The 26,722-nt window shown below is 39.2% G+C and overlaps 1 protein-coding gene across 1 annotated transcript in view; it reads right to left on the bottom strand.

The window, feature by feature from the left end:
- AVEN (apoptosis and caspase activation inhibitor) overlaps positions 1-26,722 on the bottom strand; it is a 195,995-nt gene that overhangs the window by 152,226 nt on the left and 17,047 nt on the right. The window contains exon 3 of the mRNA XM_069597510.1: positions 987-1,164. Within this exon, the coding sequence (XP_069453611.1) occupies positions 987-1,164 (178 nt within the window). The remainder of the gene's footprint in view (positions 1-986; positions 1,165-26,722) is intronic.

Below are 26,722 nucleotides of genomic sequence, written 5' to 3'. Positions count from 1 at the left end.
AGCTTCATCCGTTACTTTTTTTAATCTGGAAATTTTTTGAGGCAATTATAAATTCACATAGTTATAGGAAATAATACAACAAGATCTCCTATATAGTTGGCCCCAATGCTAATATTTTTCAAAACTATATAGTTGAATATGTCACTCAGGAATTGACATTTGACATAGAATCCAATTTTATGCAGACTTCCCCTGTCTTATTTGTGCTCACTTGTGTGTTTTATGAGTGTGTGTATAAGTTTGTGTGTTCACTACCACAATCAAGATATTGATCAATATGAGTGCTGCAAGGCATATGCATCCCCCAGCCTCCCTCATCCCTAACTCCTGAAAACCACAATCTATCCGCCATTCGTCACTTCAATTCTTAGGCCGTAGCCTGGTAGCAAATAGCCTTCTGTACAACCAGCTCTGCTCCATTTCCGGCCACTACTCTCCAGCTTCACACTGCTGTGCATCACTCCAGGGAGTCAATCTTAAACAGATGGTCATAGAAGTAATGAGTTTTTCACCTTACTGATAAAGAAGACTATTCAAAAGCAAAAAAGTTTGGTGTTCAGGTACACATGGCTCCGTGTGCCTACCCACTAGTATGTATATTCCTGGCTATAAAAGAAGAATGAACATATATTCTAGAAACATAATAAAGCTTTGTATAAACTTAAGTACCTATTCCTCTGAAATCAAAGAAAACACTTCTGTCTCTCAGCCTATCCAGTTTAGCGGGGCACAGTTGAGCATTTCATTCCCATAAAGCCTTTTACCCATTTCAACCAGAACTTAAGTCAGCCTACATCAGTATGTGGAAACCCAAGGCTTCCACTGAAAGAAATATCACTGTTTCCTTACAAACCATCAGATACTGTCCTTTACCTGGACTTAAAATCCAAACAATGAATGCTAGTTATTAAAATGCTATTTAAAAAGGAATATAAACGTCCATGCAACTTTCATAGCACTAAGCAGTATGCAGCTGGGATTCATACCTGCAGAGCTGAGAAGAACACTGAAATCTGTCCCCCTCTGTGATTCTCCACTTTCATTATCAACTTCTTTTTCAGTATCTTGATAGCGATCCCAGTTAGAGACTATCTTCCTTTTAGAATAATTTCCCTGTTCTTCATTCTCTTCTCCGTAGGTCTCTGCATCACTGTCATCTTCGATCTGCAATCATTAGAGACAAATCGATAACCTGGCAGTAGAAATGTTGACCTTAGTCGCCTTAGCAACAAATGTTTAAAAACAAAACAAAAACACAGTACATAAGTATCACGATAAAGAGTACATTATATAAGCCAAGCTCTCTGAAAACATTAAATAGTATTTTAAGAGAACCCCATTATATCATACATTGTGCTTTCTGGGCAAACTTTTCATTTTGCTGTCAAAAGAAAATCTGATGAGTTCCTACCTAAAATTTGTGTGACTGAATCTCTAAAGTCTACCCGAATGTATCCTATTTCAAGAGTTATTTTTCACTGAAATAATCAAGGCTGTAAGAGTCACAGGCAAAAGACTTAAAGGCGAAAATCACTTCTTCCAATTTACAGATTTTACAAACACACCCCATAAGTACATTTTATAAGCTTTAAATGGGAGCCCTGCTCAGATGCATTCCAGACAACAGTTTCCAGTCTTGGGCATTAAAATGTTGAGAGAGCATGCAGAAAAAATGCAGAATGTGAGAAATTACAAAAGATAAAGGTCTAGTTTCTTCAATAAATAAATTACAAGGGGAAAATGGTGGGAGAAGGGCGGGGAAAACCTATAGATTAAGAGAGCTTAATGGACACATAGCTACTGTAATGTGGGAACTTATTTGTACTCTGATCCAAATATATAACTCGTGGGAATTCTCTGGCAGTCCAGTGGTTAAGAACTGATGCTTTCATTGCCATGGCCTGAGTTCAATCGCTGGTCAGGGAACCAAGATTTCACAGGCTGCATGACATGACCAAATATATATATCAAACAATTTAACTAGAAAAAACTCATTTCTAATACCATTGAAGAAATGTGAACAATAACAAGGTATTTTCTTATATGAAGGGAATATTTTATTTGCTTATTGTTTGGTATGATATAATTATTTGTCACTGACTCGATGGACGTGAGTCTGAGTGAACTCTGGGAGGTGGTGATGGACAGGGAGGCCTGGCGTGCTGCAATTCATGGGGTCGCAAAGAGTCGGACACGACTGAGCGACTGAACTGAACTATTTGTTAAATATTTTATCTTTTAGAAATAAACACTGAACTATTTATTGATGTAAAGATATGATGTAGGACCTGCTTCGAAATCATAGGTGGAGAGTACTGGTGGGTAAAGATGAAATAAACTGAGCATAATTGATAATTTCTGAAGCTGGATGATAAGTATATGGAAATTCATTATATAATTCTACCTACTTTAGTACATATTTGAAATTTTCCATAATAAGAATTAAACTAAAAAAGATGCATATAGAACCTAAAGACACAATTCAAACGAGTAGCCCAAAGATTATAAAATCTTTATGAAATACTATAAAACTTGTAAAACATTAAAATAATCCATTTGTACAAGATGAGTTAGACTTTACACTTTTATTGACACAGGAACAGGACATGTATATTGCATAAAATTAGGAGGGAGAGACAAGCCAAAAAATAAAAACCCCAGGTTCCCATCACCTGGGCACACCACTACAAACACTTTGCTGTACACTCTTTCAGATCTTTTACAATGTTTGTATTTATATATACTTTTGGTAACCAGACTTTTTCATCAATATCCTCCACCTCTGCTCTTCAGTAAATTTCATTTTCTATAGCATCCAGACTATAGAGGGAAACGTCCAAATTTCCCTAACTGATCCCCCAAATTTCCTTTAGAGTTGGTTTTTCCAAGACAGTATTCAAGACCATGCATTATATCTCACTGCTTGTTTATTAAGTCTCTTTGAATCTACCACAACCTCTATTTTTATGATATTTATTTACTGAAGAAGGCAAAAGGACCCACGTTCTATCTGGTTATTTCCTTGTGGCGTTAGTGTATTAATTTATAGGAAATAGTGGATAAAAAACATTTTAAATCTAAATGCCCAACAGACTTGAGTTAAACATTTTTGGCTAAAATACATCACAGATGGTGAATAACATATGATAAATGGCTGAGCCAACATGAGTAAAGTGGGAAAGCAGAAAGTGTTAGTCGCTCAGTCATGTCAATGCTTTGCGACCCTATGGACTGTAGCCCGCCAGACTTCCCTGTCTATGAAATTCTCCAAGCAACTATACTGGCGTGGGTAGCCATTCTCTTCCCCAGGGGATCTTCCTGACCCAGAGATCAAATCCGGGTCTGCATTACAGACAGATTTTTTACCATCTGAGCCGCCAGGGAAGTCCCAACATTAGAAAAGCTAAGATTAACCAATGATTTTGTATCATGAAGCCTGATCTACCCACCATAGTGAGGTTTTTCCCTGTTGCATCAAACAAATTATCCGTGTGGTGTTATTTTGGTCCACTACAAATTTCAGGTTGCCCATCAACCATTCACATATCAAATTTAAAACTAGTCAATAATCCTTGCCTGAATCAAATTTCATAAGCTTTCATGAAGCAATGGAGTAAGCAACCTTTCAAGATCACTTTCAGCCCTCATATGTCATCATGAACCTCCTGGACAGCACAAAAAGATGGCAATCCATGTTATAATCTAGAGATCTTGAAGGCTGCCTGAAACTTAATGTGAAACCTAATGTCAAACCTGCCTGAAACATTCCTGATAGCTTCTCAGAACCAAAAGATGCTGGCAAATTAAAGATAAGTGACTGAATGAGATCTGCTATATAAATAACCAATATCAGGAACATGTCAAGGAAAATACCTTGCAACTGATGAGAATCTGGTAGGTAGACTACAGCTGAAAGTATCTGCAGGGTTTAATTTGGGAAAATTCAATATTCTTTTGTTGACCCACTGGGTAAGGAGAGTTCAGAGAGGCTTCTCCAGTTAGTAGCAAACTTTGAACACAGATATAGCCCATGACAAAATGTAAACCTGAGCCAAATAATTAGTTCGATGTGAAAGGATTATGATCTGAAACACCCAAGGAACTATTAACCAGAAATAAGCACTGAAATGAGAGACTGGAGATCTAGATAGAATTAATGATCCTGCCATCACCATCATTTAATATTTACAAAGTGTTTATAATAGCTTGGGCCTTGCTGCTGAATGACTCACTAATCCCCAACTCAGAAGAATCACCGAACAAGAATCTCATTATCTCCACCTAAATGTGGAGACAAGAGTCATCATTAGCCTCCATCACAAGAGGGTAGTAAGAAGTAATACAGTCTGGAAGACATTTGATGTAACTTAGAGAAAGATATATCTTAAAAACTCCTAGAGATTTTATGTTTACTTCATTTTGCAAAAATCTGGGACAGGATAAAATCTGCAAAATCCCATGAAGGGAGAAAGAGCAGAACAAATAAGAAAATACTGATGAAAGCAATGTGAAAACTAAACAGGAAGGCATCATTACATAAACATTATTATGAAATGTCTGGTGTATACTGTGAACTACAAGACGCTGATGAAAGAAATCGACAGTGCAAATGAATGGAAAACTAGTTCATGCTTATAAATCTGAAGAATAGTTAAAATGTCCATACTATCCAAGGCAATCTACAGCTTCAATGCAATTCCTATCAAAATTCCAAAGGCATTTTTCACAGAAATAAAACAAACAATCCTAAAACTTGTGAGGAAACACAAAAGACCCCAAATAGCCAAAGCAAACTTGAAAAAAAGAGCAAAGAAGGAGGCATCACAATTCCTGGCTTCAAACTATATTACAAAGCTATACCAATCAAAACAGTATAGTATTGGCATAAAAACAGACACAGTTCAATGGAACAGAATCAACAGCCAAGAAATAACCCCCACACATATGGTCAATTAATTTATGGCAAAGAAGCTAAGAATATACAATGGAGAAAAAACAGTCTCTTCTTCAAATGGTGTTGGGAACACTGGCGCACTACGTTCAAAAGAATGAAACTGGGCCCCTTATCTTACACCATATGCAAAAATTAACTCAAAATGGGTCGAAAACTTGAATGTAAGCTCTGAAACCATAAGGAGAAAACATAGGTGGTAAACTGCTTGACAGTAAGTTTTTGGACTTGACAACAAAAACAAAAATAAACAAGTAGGATTACATCAAACTAAAAAGCTTCTGCACAGCAAGGGAAACCACCAACAAAGTGAAAGGCAACCTACAGAACGGGAGAATATTTGCAAATCATATATCTAAATCAGCTTCTCCTTTAATAACCGATTTTAAAAGCAACTATAAAATACTAAGTGCATAATTATATTTCGGTATGTAATAAACCCAACAATAAGGCTCTTGCAATAAAAGCTATAAATATATGCTTACTCCTCTTTCTTCTCTCATATTCTTTAAGAGATATAAAATTATATAAGGTAATAATTATAACAAAATATTATTAGCTTTGTGACATATGAATGTAATATATATAAAACAATAGAACAACAAAAAGGGGGGAAAGAGGAATAGAGCTCTCTTAGAGTAATATCTCTATATCTCACTGGAATTAACTTAGCTGATGAAAATTCTAAGTTAAAATATACATGGTAAGCCCTAGAGCAACCACTAAGGAAACAACTTCTTTAAAAAGTGGGGGAAAAATTAAAAGAATTAAACTGTTGCACTAAAAATATTCACTTGGTGCAAAAGAAAGCAGTAAGAGTGGAATAAAGGAATGATACACACGAGATCTGTGGAAGGAAAAAAGTGAAACAGCAGATATAGATACCCAACTGTGTCAATAATAATGTTAAATATGAATAGATTAAAGAAAGAAAAAGGGAGAAACAGAATAGATTCTTTTAAAATCCAACTATATGCTGTCTACAGGAAATATGTTAGATTCAAAGATTAAAATATCATTAAAATGAAGTAAAAGAATGGAAAAAGATACTCTATGCAAATAGTATGCAAAAGAAAACTGGGGTGGCTATACAAATTTCAGACAAAATAGACTTCGAGGAAAAACTGTTATAAGAGACAAAGAACACTGTTCAATGATAAAAGGGTCAATCCATCAGAAAGATAACCACATTTAAACATATGCTGCTAACAAGATGCCCTCACAACACAGGAAGCAAAAACTGACAGAGTTATGGGGGAAATATTAATAGTTCAGCAATAATATCTGGAGACTTCAACACCCCATTTTCAGTAATGGCTACAGCTAAACAAAAGGTACCAATATACACAGCAGAACCAATAAAAAGATTTCCTCACTGAAGGTCCTACTTTTCTAACAATAATTTACATTCATTTACAACAACTTAAATTTAATTGGCCAGCCTATGAACACTATGTTTGATCGACATTATTTTTAAAACATCCTCTTACTTTCCTTTTTCCAAAAGAGAAACAGTCAGTATTTAAGGATTATCTTTATCATGAAGAGCTTGCAGATAAGCCAGTATAATTTGAGACCCTACTAATACATACCTAGACAACATATCCTCTTTAAAGCCTTTTATACTCAGGAACCTAGTTTCTGAAGGTCCCTGTTCTATTTTCTTCTGGAGTAAATGAGTATAGAAAAGGCTTTCCTGCTTTGAACCTAATAAGGAAGTTGAAAAGAGTCAATCACACATTTTTCAACAACCTTGTTTGTTCCTCACAAAATGTTATTATACCACAGAAGGGAACAAGTGAGATTTTATATATATATATATATTCAACTATACTCCAGTATAAAATAAAAAGTTTTTAAAAGTGCTAGCAAAAATAATTTTTAATATCATTTCAAGAAGCTAAATTTTAATAAATGACTGAATAAAAAATATACTATGTACATAGTATACAGGTATACCAAGAAGGATATATCCATTTATCATTGTGTATTAAATAAAATACATATTGGAGCATGATCATATTTGAAAAAGTTAGTAAGTATAATATATGGCATATATATATATGTTATTTACTGAGCCCAGAACAATGTACATAGCGTTAGAGCTCCAAATTACTGTGGCCATTAAGAACGGGAAAAAAAGTGATCCAGACTGTATTGAAATTCCACGGTTTTTCCAGCACAAAAACTGTATACAGCCTCTTTTCTTGTCCCTCCTTATGATCAGTGTATTCGAAAGAAGAGAGGGAAGAGGCCTCTGAGAACACAGAAAATGGTAATCCCACCTTCAAAGCAGCTGTTCAATGACACTTCTCCACAGGGCTCCTCTTCCACCCTCCTGTCCTGTCCTGAAGTCTCTCAGTCGTGTCCAACTCTGTGACCCCACTGCTGCTGCTAAGTCGCTTCAGTCGTGTCCGACTCTGTGCAATCCCACAGACGGCAGCCCAACAGTCTCCCCCGTCCCTGGGATTCTCCAGGCAAGAACACTGGAGTGGGTTGCCATTTCCTTCTCCTTGCGACCCTACTAGTCCTTACATTCTTCTCAAGCCCTTCTATCTGTCTCACCTGTGTAACTGTTTCCAAAACTGCCTAAAAACAGGAGGCAGAGAAAGCTAATTACCATGTGCTGGCAGCCCACCTAAGAGCTCGAGAGTTTATTGCTTTCACGACTTAAGAGCAGTCTGGGAAATTGGGCTGCAGTAACTTTCACTGGGCCCGCTGGTGATTTTAAGCTATCTTTTGTGTAAGTCCTTTTATGGAAGTCCTTATGGCAAGGAGGATCTGGGTGGCAATAGAATGAATCCGTTTCATTTTATCTGCTTTACAACGTGAGCTCCATTTAGGAATTCAGGCTAAAACAGGTTTAAAAGTTACCAAATTAATCCACCCTGTAAGTCCCAACTCTCAGGTAAAATTCCACAAATTCGATTAACATCAATGGTTTTTTCTAGTAAAGGCACTAAACATAATTATAACCAAGACAATTTGCTTCTTGCTATGGTTACGATCTCAATCACACGATAACTAGAAATCCAACCAAAAGGCCTTCAAATAAAAACTTTGCTTTATCAAAACATTTGACTAAGAGGTTTTCTGAACACAAAAATCATCAGCCTTCATATGTAGAGTGCGTGTAGACTGAGCGTCCCTGGGTAAGTCCAGTGTACAAAACATACTCCGCCACCACAGCCACCACAGTTCACTCTTCCCAAGAAGCAAGCGGTACTTCAGGCACATCAGCCTCTGTTCAGTCTTCCCAGGGATTACCTGCATGGGTGTAACACTGCAAACAGCCAGGTTTTCCTGTTTTAATTAACCTGTCTTTACTGAAGTATAGTTGATGGACAATATTACGGAAGTCTAAAGTACTCTACATAGTGATTCACAATTCTGAAAGGTTAATATTTCATTTATGGGGCTTCCCTCGCAGCTCAGTTGGTAAAGAATCTGTTGGCAACGCAGGAGACCTGGGTTCACTTCCTGGGTCGGGAAGATCCCCTGGAGAAGGAACTGGCAACCCTCTCCAGTATTCTTTCCTAGAGAATCCCCATGGACAGAGGAGCCTGGCAGGCTACAGCCCATGGGGTCGCAAGAGTTGGACACAACTTAGCGACTAGAATCACCACCATCATTTCGTTTTAGTTATTGTAAAATATTGCCTATATTCGCTTTGCTGTGCAAGATATCCTTGTTTGTAGCTCATTTTATACCTTTTAAACCCCTGCCCCTGTCTTGCCCCTCCCCACTTCCCTCTCTCTACTAGTAACCTCTAGTTTGTTCTCTACAGGCCAGATTCTTTTCGACTCTGTCTCAGTTAAATTGTCACCTCACTTCTCTATCAACTCAAGGTTGGTTTCCTTAGTTACTGAGGTCTCAAGGTCATCACCTTCCACTTTCCAGAAAAATCACAGGCCACTAAATAGCTCTTGTTTATCTGGCCAACTTTAAGACACTCTCCAAACTTTCAAATCACCAGAGAGAACTTAATTAGTAAAGAATTATCAATCTAGAAAGAACCTGGGTAGCCCTGGCCCACCTTCTGCCCTCAAGCAAGATCATGTAGATATCACATTGGGCCTGTCTACCTGGGTCTGCGTGTTCTCTTACCTAAATTAACCATATTTCCTCCTTCATAACAACAAAGTTCTAATTCCTTAATCATTATCACTGATTATTCTACACTTCTAAAATTCTCCATGACTGTACAGAAAAGATGTAGCCAGCCAGAAACTGATGATTCAAGAACCAGCTGATGTGTGAAACCACCTTTCCTACATCAATGACACCACCTTGTATCTATCAAAACTCATTCATGAAATTATCTTTAATCTCAAAGAAGCCCTGGAAGACAGAGAAGACCTTACTTACACATAATCAATTACATGTATACAGATGAAATACAGTTGAAACAGGTCATATCCACTCCCAAAACTTACCAACCACACAAGGATCACAAAAATGTATCCACGGTAACCTGTTCATGTTAATCACTGGAAATAGCAAGATTCATAGAATGGGCAAATGGCTTGATAGTAATAAGTCACTTATAGTTAAAAGCAATAAAAATGATCAGAGACTGGCGGAAGACACACATAATCAGCAACATGAAGAAAAACATGCATATTTAACAGGGAAGTTGATTAACATTTGCAAAAATGGTTGAAACTGAAATAAAAGATGATGTCAATGGATGAGACTGATAAAACGTGAAAAAAAACTATAAACAGGTGTGATTTAAATCTTATGCTGTCTATCCTTGTTAATTAAAGAATGACTGCCACCATCTGGTAGAGTACACTTCTCACACTGCCTCACAACTCAAACAGACTACAATTTTCACGGCACTTGCCATAGTGACTTTCAAAGTTACAGCTGTGAGGCTAGAAATTTGTGTGCCTTCATACAAGTTCCATATGTCACCTCATTCAGAGCCCTTGACTGAAACCTATAAGCAAAAACCTATAAGCTTAACTAGGTCAAATTTCCCAAGATAAAAGAACACTTTTTAGCTGTTCTCTCTCTAAAGACAAGGGCTTAACTCAGGCCCTACTCAGTGAGAGCTGTTTAATTTGCCATTTCACATGAAAGGACAAAGGGACCTAAGAGAATTCCCTTAAGTCCCTACCATATATAATGCGGGGCAGCCTGTACACACACTGACCAAATGAGGAGGGATGAATCACCTGAAAAGTCGTCCTTGGTGCATATGTCTTATCTGACACTTAGATGAGCCGATGTACGCTTCCATGCTTGCTTCCTACCATCTGAAGCTCATCTTTTGAATCTGTCCTCCCACTCAGCTCTTCCCTGATGAACAGAATCTGTACACAATGCGTAACAGTTCTCTTTTGTGGGCATGCTGATTTTTCTTTTAACACGACAATCTTCTATCTTCAAGAGCACTCACACACAACAGCATTAACCTGAAAAGGACGCAGGCCCAGTCAGTCGGCTCCCTGAGAATTCGGACGACGACTTCAACACCATATTTAGAGATTTCAAAGGCAAGTATTCTGTAGAGGGCATTGAAGACAAGTGCCTGCGTTAACCATGAGGCCTGCATTTGCCACATGGCATCTGCAGGACGCTCAAGCTGCCATGCCCTTCTCTTCAGGCTGAACTGCCTTTTCTGTTCCTCTGCCATCAACATAATGACATCATGAGTACATATCAGTAAAGACCCTTTCCTTCCCACCCACTGTGCTTTAACCAAAATTGAGAAATGAGACAAAGAAAACACACTTTCCGGAGGCAGAGAAATTCGCTAGATGATATCCCCCGTGAAAGGACAGCATGCTATAATCTGCATTTCTCTTCTGTTCTCTTCAAGTGTGACCTTTAGGAAGCTCTCCCAACATTAGGGAGGAAAAAACTTTAATTAAAAGAAAGGGCAGCAAAGACCTGTAAGGAAGGGAGAGAGCTTTTTACCTGGCATTAGAGAAAGGTGGATTTTCTCAAAGCTCTCAATCCACAAGGACAAGACGCAAACCCCAGGACCAGGATTATGGAGTGCACACAAGCTGAGTGCCTTGAAGCTGGGCCGCAGCACAGTGAGCCTCAATAACCGTGTGTGGTAGAATTCTCTTGGAGCTAGCAGTACTGACATTACTGGTGCCTCCTCTTTGTAAGTGAGAGACTCTCTCCGCCTCATAGAAATGCAAAGCTAGGCTGAATTCCACCTTGTCTTGATCCCCACCAGCAGTGTGGGTCTTCCTTTTGTGAAGGAAGCACAAATTAAACTCACAGTATTGCTTTCCTCTAACAGGGCGACCTGTGAGTGGAAAATCTCCACTGAAACTCTCAAGAGGCATAAATATGAAAAGCCTCTTAGAACATCAGCTCTAACCTTAGCAGAAGGAAAATGCTGTCTCTTCCCGTAATATGCTCGGCAGAAAAAGGCGCATCTGCCCCCAAAGAGTAGTCCCACTGGTATGTCTAAAGAGGCAACACACTGACGAAAGCAACTTGAAATTCAAAGCCCTCCCCTGAGAGCAACACAGTCACCATCACAGTTTTGACAAGAAGAGAAGCGAATGTTGGGAGCGTGATGTATCATTAAGACAGTTCTGAATGGGCACTCAGGGAAAGCCCTCGAGAACAGAAGGGACAGGAAGAAGGCCCTGGGTCTGTCCCAAAGAAAATGCAAGATAAAGCTTGCTTCTTTCTGCACACCACCCTCAAGACCAGCCTTCAGGCGATATTCACAGCAATTCATTGCATTAAAGGTTAACAAGGAAAAGGGAAATGCCTCTTATTATTTCTAATGGTCCTGAAGTCACTCAAAAAGCAGTAAGATCCAGAGTGGTAGATTTTGTTACCTGAGTCACACAATTCACTTGGAAAGACATCACAGGGTCACCAGTGTGCTGAATAGACAAGCTCTCCTCTCACCACTGAAGAAAGCTGGTGACCTCCTCAATGCCAAAGTATGTCATGTGAAAAATAATCACCCTCTTGGTCTGCAATACTTATCTTTTTAGGATCTGATAAAAAACTCTAATTAGATGGTCTCCAATAATTACTCCCTTTTATCAATTTCCATAGATTAAAATACAAAGTTTAGATAAATGGAGTCCAGATAACTACCACCACCAAGATACAGGACAAAGCTTTCCGTCACACCACCCTCCAAGCTTCTCTCAACCTAGTACCTTCGCAGCGGATTCATCCATGCTGTTCGGAGTAACAGTGGCTCATCACTTTTCACCACTAACTTCTAGTCCTTTGTCTAGTTTGCGTATTCATTCACCAGTTAAAGAAACCTGTGGTTGTTTCTGGCTTCTGGCAATTACGAATAAACAATCGCCATACACATTCAAGCATACGAGTTTCCATTTCTTCGGGGTAAATACAGACCTAAGAATGGGATTGCTAGGTCATATGAAAACCTGATAAGAAACTGCTGGGATTTGATAGTCGGTTTTTTGAAGCCATTCTAACAGACATAGGGTTTCCCTGCCAATGCAGGAGATGCAATTTCAATCCGTGGGTCAGAATATGCCCCGGAGAAAAAAGTGGCAACCCTCTCTGATATTCTTTTTTTAAAATCCCATGGACAGAGAAGCCTAGAGGGCTACAGTCACAAAAGACTGGGACACCACTTAGTGACTAAACAACAGATATAAAGTGGTTTCTCTTTGTGGCTTTACTTTGGATTTCCCTAATAACAAATGCCGTTGACCACCTTGTGCTATTTGCCATCAATCTATTTTCCTGGGTATATCATCTGTTAAGTCTTTTCCCCATTTTTAATGAATTATTTACTTTCGCACTGAGTGTTGAGAGCTCTATATATTTTCTGGATACAATCCCTTGGCTGGATATGTGATTTGAAAATATTTTCTACCAAATCTGTGGCTTGTTTTTTTAATAATAGAATTTATTCTTTATTAATAAAGCTTTATTAACTTTAGGGTTTAGTAACTTTCGGGTCACAGCAAAACCACATGGAAGGAAACAGCAATTTCCCACATACCCCTGTGTAGCTTATCTTTCTACTTTCTCAACAGCATCCTTCCCAAAGCAGAGGTTTTTAATTTTCAGGAAGTCCAACTTAGCTATTTCTTTTCTTTTGCATGTCATCCTTTTGGTGCTATATCTAAGAAATGTTTGCCTAACCCAAGACCACAAACATTTCCTCCTATGGTTTCTTCTAAAAGAAGAATGGCTGTCTTTCCATTCATATCAAGATACTTTAATTCATGGAGGAAGCAGGGTTATAACGGTTGCTTTAAATTCTGGCTCAGAATGCCATGATCTGAGTCATCTATGGGGCTGGCATTTGTGAATTGTCTTTTGCCTCAAGAATTAGTCACATTTTCCTGGTATACTGTAAAACTCTGGATGTAGAATAACATTCTGAATATGAAGTTGTTTAGACTCTGGGTCCCGTTAAAAATCCTCTGGAGAACGTTATGGTTTTGTTTGTTCCGTTTTATTAGGCAACCGATCTGGTTGGCTTCAGACAGTAAGTTCTGTCTCATCCTCTGTGGGCAATAGCTCAGTGTCATCACAGTTCTCAAGGTTTTTGCTCCACTGCTGCTTCCCGTCTGTCTGCCCCACGTGCAGTTCTGAGTGGCCGGTTCATGCTCCAAGAGGATCCCCTTCCAGCTCTTTCCTCTCTAGGACTGTCCCAACCCTCTGGCCCAAAGGTCGGGTTTCTCTTAATAGTTCTGGCTGCCCACACTGCCCCTCAAAGAGCAAAACAAAGAGAAGGAAAAAAAGAAAACGGACATTTTCGCACGCTCTTTGGACTGCAGGAACCCAGTTTCCTGGTTCCTCTGGCCAGAAAGACAGACTTATATTTCAGCTGCCAGCACCACCAGCCAGCCTGGCTCTCCAAAGGGTCTGCTGCCCCATCCCATTCACCCACGATTCAAAGGAAGGAGGGGACCTCCCCCCATCCTCTCCAGCTTGCATTTTCCTGGTCTTCTGGTTAAAAAGATGGAGGAACTCCCCTTGGTCTTTAGCTACCATGGACACAGCTCTCCTGAGAGCCTGCCTTAGATTCAAGACTGGAGAGAAAAAGAAAACACTGAGAAACTCTCACCCCTGGTCCTGTATACAGGTTGCTTACCCGGGTTTCCACCCCCAGTACCACCTGCCAGCTCTTCGCTTTTCCAAGCCATCAAGTAACCTGTCCGCAGTGTTGAGCTGCACACGTCGTCAGCAGCTCTCCCTTGGTGTGTCCTCCCGGTAGTTCTGCTGCTGCTCGTGGAGGCAGCAGCTCTCTCGACCTCTTAAACTATGAGACATTCCACACACCTGAGCTGAGGGCCGGCCTGTTTCTCACCTTCCACTTGACAGAATCACCAGGGGAAAGAGAACCCCATCACTGAGTCTCATAAAACCACGACACTGGCGCACATTTCTCACTCTCCTCTTAGGTGTCACGATTTATCTTATACCCTCAAACACACAGGGAAGAAAACCAAAACTTTCTGACCTCTGGAACACTGTCCTAGTCTACTCCTCACTCTGGAGGCCTCGCCGCTTACGCTCCCAGCCAATCACATGGGGTGTAAGAGGCCGGGGGGGTGGGAACTTTCATTGTAAGCAGCTGCTCACCAGGTATGCTGCTGGAGACAAAGAAAGGCTAATCCACACACGTTCGGGCTGTTAAGGGCCCCCAAAGAAAGAAAGCCGATGTTGGAAATTCTGATAGATGCTTCTTTCTTGGGCGGAGGCATTTAAACTCCTTCTGGCTCTTGTCACTGAAGGCAAAAATAGAGTACCGTACGCAGAGAGGAGCCCAGAGGGCGGATGTGGTTTCAGCTACACTCAGCCTCCCTTTCCTGCTTTCAGTTTTAGCAGGAAAACCAGAAAAATACAAACAGAAAATAAACATGAATGTTTCCAGAATACTCTAATGCCATGCTTAAATACAAACTCCATTATTCGGTCACATAAGAAGTATCCACTGAAAGTCTACACTATGCCAGGTACTGTTTGATGTGCATGAAACATTCCCTGCCCTCTTGAAGCTGACATTCTACTGCAGGAGTCAAACAACCAACACATAAACAGATATATAATGTTTATATAACTACATGCATAAAACACAGTGCTTTCAGGTAGTGACAAATAGGACCCTACAAAGATAAAGTAGGTAATGGTTTAGAGAATGATGAAAGCACTATTTTATATAGAATCATCAGTGAACCGTCTTCAGAGACATTCAAGCAGAGAACCAGATAAATGAGGGAGTAAGCCATGCAGGGACCAGGGGGTGAAGAGACAGAACGGTCAGGCCCTCAGGAGAGAACAATCTCGCCACATTCGAAAACCAGAAGTGAAGCCAGTATCCTGGCTACAGAGTGAAGGAGCAAGCTCTGAGAGGTTCACAGGACCCAGAGCATGAAGAGCCTTACAAAGCAGGGTGAGGAATCCAGATTCTATTCTAAATGTGAAGGGAAGGGAGACCCAGAGACATGAAAAACGCAATCTGATCATCTCTCATTCTCTGTCCTAACCAAAAACATTACTTTCAAACTCAGAGCTAAACCTAATATTCAAATCCACTTCACAGTCGGCCTTCACAGATTAAGAAGCCAATACAAAGTCAAGCCAGAGAGTTTAAGAACAAACCATAATTAACCCCCGAAACACAAGTTATTTTTCATAAATAATGTTCTCAAATGCCAAATTATTCCTTTTCTACTAGGAAACAGAATTGACAGCATGATTTTTTGTTAATTATAATAAATTAATATTGGTTCATTAGTTGTAACAAATGTTCCATACTAATGTGAGATGTCAATAATGGGAAAAAACAGCATGGGATATTTAGGGACTCTCTATACTAGTCTCTTAATTTCTCTAAATCTAAAACTGTTCTAAAAAGTCTATAAAGTCTATTTTAAGAAATATATTTATACAAAATCTCCCTGCAGGATACATGCTCTGAGACCACATACCAACAAAAGCAGTCACCTTATCCTCCTGCTATGAGTTACTCAGTTGGTACAACAATGAAACTGAAAATCAGCCTCTAATCAACTAAGTAATTCAAGCTGTAGATCTTCCACTTTTTTCCTCAACAAGCACTATCCATACCCTACCTACCTCTTAAGTATATGAACATGTCTAGAAAATGTTAAGCATGCTTCTTTCAATAAGTTCACAACAGCAACGGCAAATAATTACTATTATGGAGAAATGGAGCTGGTACTAAGAATAAAGCAAACACGAGACATTTTTAAGTTGAGCAAAAGTGAGAACATTACATCCCAGAGCCTAAAATACTCTAGAAATCTGAAACAGTGGCCCAGCTGTAGGCTAAGTACAGGTGTGACAAACCTTATTTAGCTCAAACACTTGGGTGGGGGAGGGTATGTGGATATTTTAGAGGGAAAAAAGCTAACGTGTTTATTATTGACCACAGAATAGACAAGATTTTTGTTTTTCAAAAGAGGACACAGGTTTAGGCAATTGAGAAATACATACCATGATCCTTCCAAGAAAACACAGGCTGAAAGGTAAGGACTAACAATTTTCCAAGCAAAATTTTCTTATACTCTATTAAATATATCACTTTCTGCCTGTGATAGGCAGAATAATGGCTCCCCAAAGATGTTCATGTCCTAAGCCCCTGAATCTAGGAATATGTTTGGGTAGACTGCAAAAGGGCCTTAGGATTGCAGATGGGAATTAAGGTTGCTAATTAGCTGATCCTGAAGTAGGGGGATTGCTCTGGAATGTACAGATGGGCCCAGTGTAATCACAAGAATTCATTAATAGTAAAAGAGGGAGGCAGAAAAGAGAGAAAGGGAAAGAGATAGGACCGCAGAAGTCAGAAAGACGCTATGTTGCTGCCTTGGAAGACAGAGGAAGAAGCCAAGAGCCAAGGGACTTAAGCAGCCTCTAGAAGCAGGAAACATTCTCCCTGGAGCCTCCAAAGAGGAACACGGCCCTGTGGACACTTGATTTTAGCTCAGTGAAGCCCACAGTGGGGCTCCAGAGCCATAAGATAGCCATCTATATTGTCCTAGACCACTACGTTTTTGGTAATTTGTTACAGCAACAATGAAAACGAATATGCTGCCTCTAAAAAGAACTCTGCTGAGTTACATAGCAAAGACTTTTTTAACCCAGTATCAGATGGCATCTTTACCATAGGCTAGTTAAAGGGGGGAAAAGGTGTCATTTGCATATGAAGTAAACAATCACAAATAAGAGAGTCTAAAGATGAGTAACTGAAAGAACTGATATATGTGAGCTGCAACCAAAAGCAGGCTGGACTACTCACTTCAGAAACAGTCAAGTGGCCTTCAGTTCAGTTCAGTTCAGTCGCTCAGTTGTGTCCGACTCTTTGCGACCCCATGAATCGCAGCACGCCAGGCCTCACTGTCCATCACCAGCTCCCGGAGTTCACCCAGACTCACATCCATTGAGTCAGTGATGCCATCCAGCCATCTCATCCTCTGCCGTCCCCTTCTCCTCCTGCCCCCAATCCCTCCCAGCATCAGAGTCTTTTCCAATGAGTCGACTCTTCCCATGAGGTGGCCAAAGTGGTCTTAGTTTGCATTAAAATTCCCATCAGTTTCTTAATCTGTTTCATCTGAAGTCTTCACACTAACCAATATAAAACTATTTATGGTTAGAAAACCATCTGTATTAGTCGTGTGGCTTAAACAACAGAAACGTATTTCTCATGGTTCCGGAGGCTGGGAATGCAAGGTCAAGGCGGCGGTAGACCTTGTGAGGCCCTCAGGTCGGTGAGGACCCCCCTGGCTGCTTAGATGCCTGCCTTCTCGCTATCTCCTCACAAGTCAAGGAGAAAGGGCTCTGGTGTCCCTTTCCTCACAAGAGCACCAGCTCGATCAGATTAGGGCCTGCCCTTACGACGTATCACCTCCTCCTAAGCCCTGTCTCCAAATGCCATCACCTGGGGGCTAAGGCCTCAAAGTGTCAGTTTTGGGGGAACAGAAACATTCAGTTCATTACATTATCAGTAATCATTATTTAGGTCAAGAAGCAAAAAAGGAACATATTTTGCCCAGAAAATATTCATTAGGGAAAACTATTAAGTCACATACATTAAGAAACTAAAAACTGGGAATATAGAGAGCTTCCAAATAGTATATTAATAATCAACTTATATATTTGTTAACATGCTAATATATGTGTAGATATAGAGAGGGGCACAGGCCAACTGTATATGTTTATACAACATATACAGTCAGTTCCTACACTAAAAAAAGAAAATGCCTCTTTAATTTGTTCTTTTAAAATAAATCTGTTTTTAAGGATATACCAGCTTTGGAAGTGGGAAATACAGATGGCTAAGGCACTAAAAGCCACTGTATACAAATACAAATGTAAACTAAATTTCTACAATCCAGAAAATGAAAGAAGTAGTGTAAACAAAAGTCCATGTATCAGAAGAGGCACATAACTCAAAAGAGACGCACTCCCAAAGTTTGCTGTTTATTCTTAAAAAATTTATTCTGTAAGCTCTGCTGCTGCTGCCACTAATGCCAACAATCAATGAAACTATACTGAAATTTCACAAATATGATAATACAGACCAGGTCTGGAGTCCATACCGCAAGTCAGTGTCAGTCAAATTTTTCATCTAGGAAACCTACGTTAAGGATAAATAAAGCACCATATTAAACTCACACATGTGCTCATCATCCTTGCTTGAATTACCCTTAGCCATGACATCTGCACCAAAGCTCACAAAGAGATAAGAAACTCCAGCATCAAAAGAAGATTTTCTCCTACAACTTGTTTCTCTGATTCCCACCCTTTTTTCCTCTATGGTTACGGCTGTACTAGTCTAACAAAACATGGGGAGGAGAAACATGAATTGATGAGTGTATATCATTTCTCAGATTCTCAGTCTGGTTTGAAATAGTATCAACAATCTAAGAAACAGTCAAAACTGAGGAGTGAAGAATTATAATCACAATCAAGATTCTGTTGCTGCTGTTCTGATCTGCTCCGTTAAGATTTGAATACGTTCGGGTCTGCGCGCATTCCAAGGTTGTTCAATCCATCACTGAAGTATGAAAACGAATGTTACTCCCATTTGGAAAAAAGTTGGACTGCTTACCCCACCTGCTGTTCAAGGCTAAAATTGCTTTGGCTTTGAGCAGACACACATTCGGTGCAGCAGATGATGCCTGGGGGTGGCCTGAAATTTTATGTTCATTGCTGTTTTGGAGCCGGACAAGGGCCTTGGAGTTCATACATCTAGTTCAACCTGCATTTGACAGACGGCTCAACTGTTCTTTATTTGATTAGGCCAAAAAGCACTTACACATTCGCTCTTATCTCTATTATTCACTTCTTATTTGAAAAAAAAAAATCCTTTAACTTTTGTAGAGAGAAATGAAGCATCATTTTTTCAGTCATTTTTAAGCAGTCTGCTCTACAGAGCACATCTCGACCTAACATGATTTTTAAGCTACAGGATGATTTCATTGATTATAAACTATACTGATATTCTAAAATTGAGTGGTCTCATATGATTTTCACACTTAAATATTTTATAAGTGAGAGAGAGAATGAGAACAAATTAATATTTGTTTGCTACAGATGTCCCAATTTTAGAAAGAAAAGAAATTGAGAAGGGAAGGGACGTGGGATGCAAAAGTTTCCCAGTTTTTTTTAAATATCTTTTGATATCTTTTTAATATCACATAGCACAGGAGGCCACTAAAGGAACTGGAATCTGGGGGATGGAAGCAAGGCTTTTTACAGCCTGGGAAGTACAGTGTGGTAAAACCACACCCCAAGACCAAGGATACTGGGCAGAAACTTCCATTTCTGTTTCATCTGGTGAAAATCTTAAATTCCCAACCTCATAGTTTACTACCGTCTCTTCTGCTATCTCTAAGAACAATAAGATACATACAGAATAAACTACAAAAGCTTAAGTTAATAAAGTTCTAAGGGATAAAAAATTCAATGTAGCCTATTTGCTATAATAGAAAAGAAAGATATATGCTTGATAGGAAAGCATGAAAAATACATAATTCTTCTAAGAGGGAAAAAACAATTCACAATTCATTATTTTAACCATTCATAAGCAACAGCAAAAAAAAAAAATTCTTATCCTAGAAGTTACAAACCTCAAGTTCAAGTATTCATCCCACCACCAACTATGTGGCTGTATTACTTAAACAGCCTAAAGTATACCCAACTACTAATTTCTTCATCTATAAAATCACATTTAATACTGCCTGCCTCCAAAATAGGGAGGTTCTGATCATCATTTAAATGTAGCGATGACTTTGAGAACCTACTTTGAAAAAGCAGTTCTAGTTAACTTGATGTTCGATTTGTTTCTTTATTCATATGAGTAATGCCTGTTCATGGCAACAAAGTAAAAATTCAAATACTACAGAAGGATATGCCTCTTGAGAAACTGTATGCAGGTCAGGGAGCAACAGTTAAAACTGGACATGGAACAACAGACTGCTTCCAAATAGGAAAAGGAGTACATTAAGGCTGTATATTGTCACCCCACTTACTTAACTTATATGCAGAGTACATCATGAGAAATGCTGGGCTGGAGGAAGCACAAGCTGGAATCAAGACTGCCAGGAGAAATATCAATTACCTCAGATATGCAGATGACACCACCCTGATGGCAGAAAGTGAAGAACTAAAGAGCCTCTTCATGAAAGTGAAAGAGGAGAGTGAAAAAGTTGGCTTAAAACTCAACATTCAGAAAACTAAGATCATGGCATCTGGTCCCATCACTTCATTGCAAATAGATGGGGAAACAGTGGCTGACTTGATTTGGGGGGCTCCAAAATCACTGCAGATAGTAATTGCAGCCATGAAATTAAAAGAAGCTTACTCCTTGGAAGGAAAGTTATGACCAAAAAGCAGAGACATTACTTTGTCAACAAAGGTCCATCTAGTCAAGGCTATGGTTTTTCCAGTAGTCATGTATGGATGTGAGAGTTTGACAGTGAAGAAAGCTGAACGCCAAAGAACTGATGCTTTTGAACTGTGGTGTTGGAGAAGACTCTTGAGAGTCCCTTGGACTGCAAGGAGATCCAACAAGTCCATCCTAAAGGAGATCAGTCCTGGGTGTTCATTGGAAGGACTGATGATGAAGCTGAAACTCCAATACTTTGGCCACCTGCAGCAAAGAGCTGACTCATTGGAAAAGACCGTGATACTGGGAAAGATTGAGGGCAGGAGGAGAAGGGGACAACAGAGGATGAGATGGTAGGATGGCATCACTGACTCAATGGACATGGGTTTGGGTAGACTCCAGCAGTTGGTGATGGACAGGGAGGCCTGGCGTGCTGTGGTTCATGGGGTCACAAAGAGTTGGACACGACTGAACCACTGAACTGAACAGAAAGATATAAAGGAAACTCCTCCTTTTCTACTAGTCTTATTCCCAAAAGGTAACCACTGCATGTTTCCTGTATAGCCTTCCATTCTATGCCTATGTATGAATATCCTCTTTTTACACAAATGTAGTAATACTATACTTACTTTTCTGAAGTAACCTTTTCCCTTAATATTAGACATTTCCTGTATCTATCCTATTATTTAAGAACAATAATCTCTGCAGGTAATCTCTGCATGGACATAACATAACCAGTCCTTCTTCACAGAGATTTAGGAACTTGTTTCTAGATTGTCCTTATTTTAAACAATGTTGCAAACAACAGTCATCTATTTACATAAGCTAACTATTCAGACATATATATAAGAGAAATTGCTAAATATGGAATTGCTGGACCAAGGCTATATAATCAGATAGCTTTAAAAAATAACTTCTCTAATATTTAATAACTGACAAAAAAAATGGCAAAGGTAAAAGTGGCAGGACTTCAAAGTGTAAGCAAAATTAAGATCCAAGTTTGAATAATACATGCAACAAATGGGTTTAAAACATAAATAAATTAATTAAAAAAAAATTTTAAACATAAATAGAGAACAAATAGTGAAAACGGGTGCTATATAAGACTCCTGGATACTATAAGTCCTGTTTCATTCTCATAGCTTAAAAACTCTGTTGTTTGCTCAAACTGTAAAGTTTAAATATTTAGAACAAGGAAAATATAAAATCCAATGCGATTTAAAGCTGTTGTATAGATCTGGCCCTTGGGAGAGCAGTAATTTTTCAGTTACTAAGCTTTCAACCATCAAAAGAAGGGTACTTCAAATAGCGTAACAAAGGCAACTGAAACATCATTCTGCTGACCTGAACTCCCCAAATGGCACTGTCTAAAAATACACTACCTCTCTCAGTTCAGTCACTCAGTTGTGTACAACTCTGCAACCCCATGGACTGCAGCACACCAGGCCTCCCTGTCCATCACCAACTCCTGGAGTTTACTGAAAGTCATGTCCATTGAGTCGGTGATGCCATCCAACCAACTCATCCTCTGTCGTCCCCGTCTCCTCCCACCTTCAATCTTTCCCAGCATCAGGGTCTTTTCCAATAAGTCAAATCTTGACATCAGGAGGCCAAAGTACTGGAGTTTCAGCTTCAGCATCAGTCCTTCCAATGAATATTCAGGACTGATCTCCTTTAGGATGGACTGGTTGGATCTCCTTGCAGTCCAAGGGACTCTCAAGAGTCTTCTCCAACACCACAGTTCAAAAGTATCAGTTCTTCGGTGCTCAACTTTCTTTATAGTCCAAGTCTCACATCCATACATAACTACTGGAAAAACCATAGCTTTAACTAGATGGACCTTTGTTGACAAAGTAATGTCTCTGTTTTTTAATATGCTGTCTAGGCTTGTCATAACTTTTCTTCCAAGGGGCAAGTGTCTTTTAATTTCATGGCTACAGTCACCATCTGCAGTGACTTTGGAGCTCAAAAAAAAATAAAGTCTGTCACTGTTTCCATTGTTTCCCCATCTATTTGCAAGGAAGTGATGCGTCCAGATGCCATAATCTTAGTTTTCTGAATGTTGAGTTTTAAGCCAACTTTTCACTATCTTCTTTCACTTTCATCAAAAGGCTCTTTAGTTCTTCATTTTCTGCCATAAGGGTGGTGTCATCTGCATATCTGAGGTTATTGATATTTCTCCCGGCAATCTTGATTCCAGCTTGTGTTTTATCCAGCCCAGCAATTCTCATGATGTACTCTGCATATAACTTAAATAAGCAGGGTGACAATATACAGCCTTGACGTACTCCTTTCCTAACTTGGAACCAGTCTGTTATTCCATGTCCAGTTCTAACTGTTGCTTCCTAATCTGCATACAGATTTCTCAGGAGGCAGGTCAGGTGGCCTGGCATTCCCGTCTCTTGAAGAATTTACCACAGTTTGTTGTGATCCACATAGTCAAAAGCTTTGGTGTAGTCAATAAAGCAGAAGTAGATGTTTTTATGGAACTCTCTTGCTTTTTCGATTATCCTTTGATCTTTGGTTCCTCTGCCTTTTCAAAATCCAGCATGCACATCTGGAAGTTCACAGTTCAAGTACTGTTGAAGCCTGGCTTGGAGAATTTTGAGCATTACTTTACTAGCGTGTGAGATGAGTACAACTATGCAGTAGTTTGAGCATTCTTTGCATTGCCTTTCTTTGGAATTGGAATTAAAACTGATCTTTTCCAGTCCTGTGGCCACTGCTGAGTTTTCCAAACTTGCTGGCAGACTGAGCGCAGCACTTTCACAGCATCATCTTTTAGGATTTGAAATAGCTCAACTGGAATTCCATTACCTCCACTAGCTTTGTTCGTAGTGATGCTTCCTAAGGCCCACTTGACTTCACATTCCAGGACGTCTGGTTCTAGGTGAGTGATAACACCATCGTCGTTATCTGGGTCATGAAGATCTTTTTTATATAGTTCTTACGTGTATTCTTGCCACTTCTTCTTAATATCTTCTGCTTCTGTTAGGTCCATACCATTTCTGTCCTTTATCGAGCCCATCTTTGCATGAAATGTTCCCTTGGTATGTTTCATTTTCTTGAAGAGATCTCTTGTCTTTCCCATTCTATTGTTTTCCTCTATTTCTTTGCACTGATCACTGAGGAAGGCTTTATCTCTCCTTGCTATTCTTTGAAACTCTGCATTCACATGGGTGTATCTCTCCTTTTCACCTTTGCCTTTCACTTCTCTTCTTTTCTCAGCTATTTGTAAGGCCTCCTCAGAACACCATTTTGCCTTTTTGCATTTCTTTTTCTTGGGGATGGTCTTGATCCCTGCCTCCTGTACAATGTCACGAACCTCCATCCATAGTTCTTCAGGCACTCTGTGTATCAGATCTAGTCACTTGAATCTATTTGTCACTTCCTCTGTATAATTGTAAGGAATTTTATTTAGGTCATACATGAATTGTCTAGTGGCTTTCCCTACTTTCTTCAATTTAAGTCTGAATTTGGTAATAAGGAGTTCATGATCTGAGCCACAGTCAGCTCCAGGTCTTGTTTTTGCTGACTGTATAGAGCTTCTCCATCTTTGGCTGCATAGAATGTAGTCAGTCTGACTTCAGTATTGACTGTCTGGTGATGTTCATGTGTATTCTCTTGTGTTGTTGGAAAAGGGTGTTTGCTGTGACCAGTGCATTCTCTTGGCAAAACTGTTATCCTTTGACCTGCTTTGTTTTGTACTCCAAGACCAAATTTGCCTGTTACTCCAGGTATCTCTTGACCTCCTACTTTTGCATTCCAGTCCCCTATAATGAAAAGGATATCTTTTTTGGGTGTTAGTTGTAGAAGATCTTGTAGGTCTTCACAGAACCGTTCATCTTCAGCTTCTTTAGCATTAGTGGTTGAGGTATAGACTTGGGTTACTGTGATATTGAATGGTTTGCCTTGGAAAGGAACAGAAATCATTCTGTCATTTTTTGAGATTGCATCCAAATACTGCATTTTGGACTCTTGTTGACTATGATGGCTACTCCATTTCTTCTAAGGGATTCCTGCCCGCAGTAGTAGATAGAACGGTCATCTGAGTTAAATTCACCCATTCACCATTTTAGTTCGCTGATTCCTAAAATGTCTATATTCACTCTTGCCATCTCCTGTTTGACTACTTCCAATTTGCCTTGATTCATGGACCTAACATTCCACGTTCCTATGCAAGCAATACTGCTCTTCACAGCATCGGACTTTACTTCCATCACCAGTCACACCCACAACTGGGTATTGTTTTTACTACCTCTCTAGCTTTCCCCCTTTATCTTATAAATCCTCTACTTGTCCAAACATCACAATGCTATATCATATACCAGCCTTCAAGTAGCTTACAATTAATGACAGTAATGTACAAGTAAATAACTGACTATCATAAAATGAAGATGAATACTAAGTGCTCTATTTACAAAGTAAAACTGCTGATGAAATCTAGAAGCTTCATGAAAAAAAGGTGACTTTTAATGAACTGAGGGTGTGAAGATGAATAAGATTTTGAAAAAGTGCGAAAAAAATAATCTATTAGTCAAAGTTTGGGTTGCAAACTGTAGAAATCAATTATGGCTAACTCAGGCAGGAAAGAAGTTTACTAAAAGAATTCCAAGTAACTTGTAAAATGAGAAGTGTAAAGGTTGAAAAAATAAATAAAAACAAAAAACAGCAGGAAACAGGCAACTGAGAACCCAGCCACTTAACAGAAATAGACTAGTGAGAATGCCTCGGTAACTGCCGGAAACAGGCAACTGAAAACCCAGCCACTTAACAGAAATAGACTAGTGAGAATGCCTCGGTAACCGCCATAGTGAATTGTCCCACATCTGTATGTCATTCCCTTGAGATTCAAAGCCTAATAAAGTGCATTATTGGGTCAACTGGAAAAATCTCAATAAGATTAGACAACAGTATTGTAAAATACCGTTTAATTCTTGATTTTGATAATTGTGCTAATGTTATACATGGGACTGCCTTGCTTTTAGAAAATACAACTGCAGTGTTTAGGGGTAAAGGGACATCATGTCTATCATTTACTCCTAAAGATTCAAGAAATCTTTAAGAAAAAAACAAAACAGTGTGTGTATATGTAGAGAGAGAAATAGGTAAAAAGACAGGAACATAACCTGTCCAAGCTAAAGTGATCCTCTTTCCACAGGAAGCCCTCTGTACGATGCATGACACCATTCAGTCCTTCCACCCAAAGATAATCCCTATCATTTGTAAATGCATAGCCTCTTGCCCACCTGACTCATCTTATTTTCTAATCCAAGTTCATTTGTAGAATCCTCTTTCCAAAATGGCATGTATTTACATTTCTAATAACACACAACTATAAAATACACTGAATGAAGGGAACGGTAAAGTTCCACAAACTCTATTTTCCCCACTCCACATAGATTAGCAGCTTGATATGCATTCATACTCTTCTAGGATATTTTAAATGCGTGTCTATATCTTATAATTATCCAGTAAATACCTATTATCTTTTTTCCTTAAAAGTCTTATCATTATATCTTTCCAGTTTCATTTAACATCAAAATGTTAAACAGTGGTTATATCTGGGTGGTGATATTATTGCACTTAGTCCTGTCCTACTCTTTGCAACTCCATGGACTATAGCCTGCTAGGCTCCTCTGTCCATGGGGATTTTCCAGGCGAGAATACGGGAGTGGGTTGCCGTTTCCTTCTGCAGGGGATCTTACCGAACCAGAAATTGAACCAGGGTCTCCTGCATTGCAGGAGGATTCTTTACCAGTTGAGCTACCAGGAAACCCCCATGGTAGTTTTTATTTTCTTCTTGGTATTTTTCTGTTATTTAAAAGAATAGGTAGAATGTTTGGTCTTAGAAGATACATTTTTCTCTGATACCAAAGAGAAGGAAAGGTAACAGATTGATTTTGATAACATGGGGAAGCATGTTGAAAGAG

This window comes from Ovis canadensis, chromosome 7 (assembly GCF_042477335.2).
Source record: "Ovis canadensis isolate MfBH-ARS-UI-01 breed Bighorn chromosome 7, ARS-UI_OviCan_v2, whole genome shotgun sequence".
Taxonomy (NCBI): domain Eukaryota; kingdom Metazoa; phylum Chordata; class Mammalia; order Artiodactyla; family Bovidae; genus Ovis; species Ovis canadensis.
Note: the sequence above shows the minus strand (reverse complement) of the source record. Positions and strands in the feature narration are given on the sequence as shown.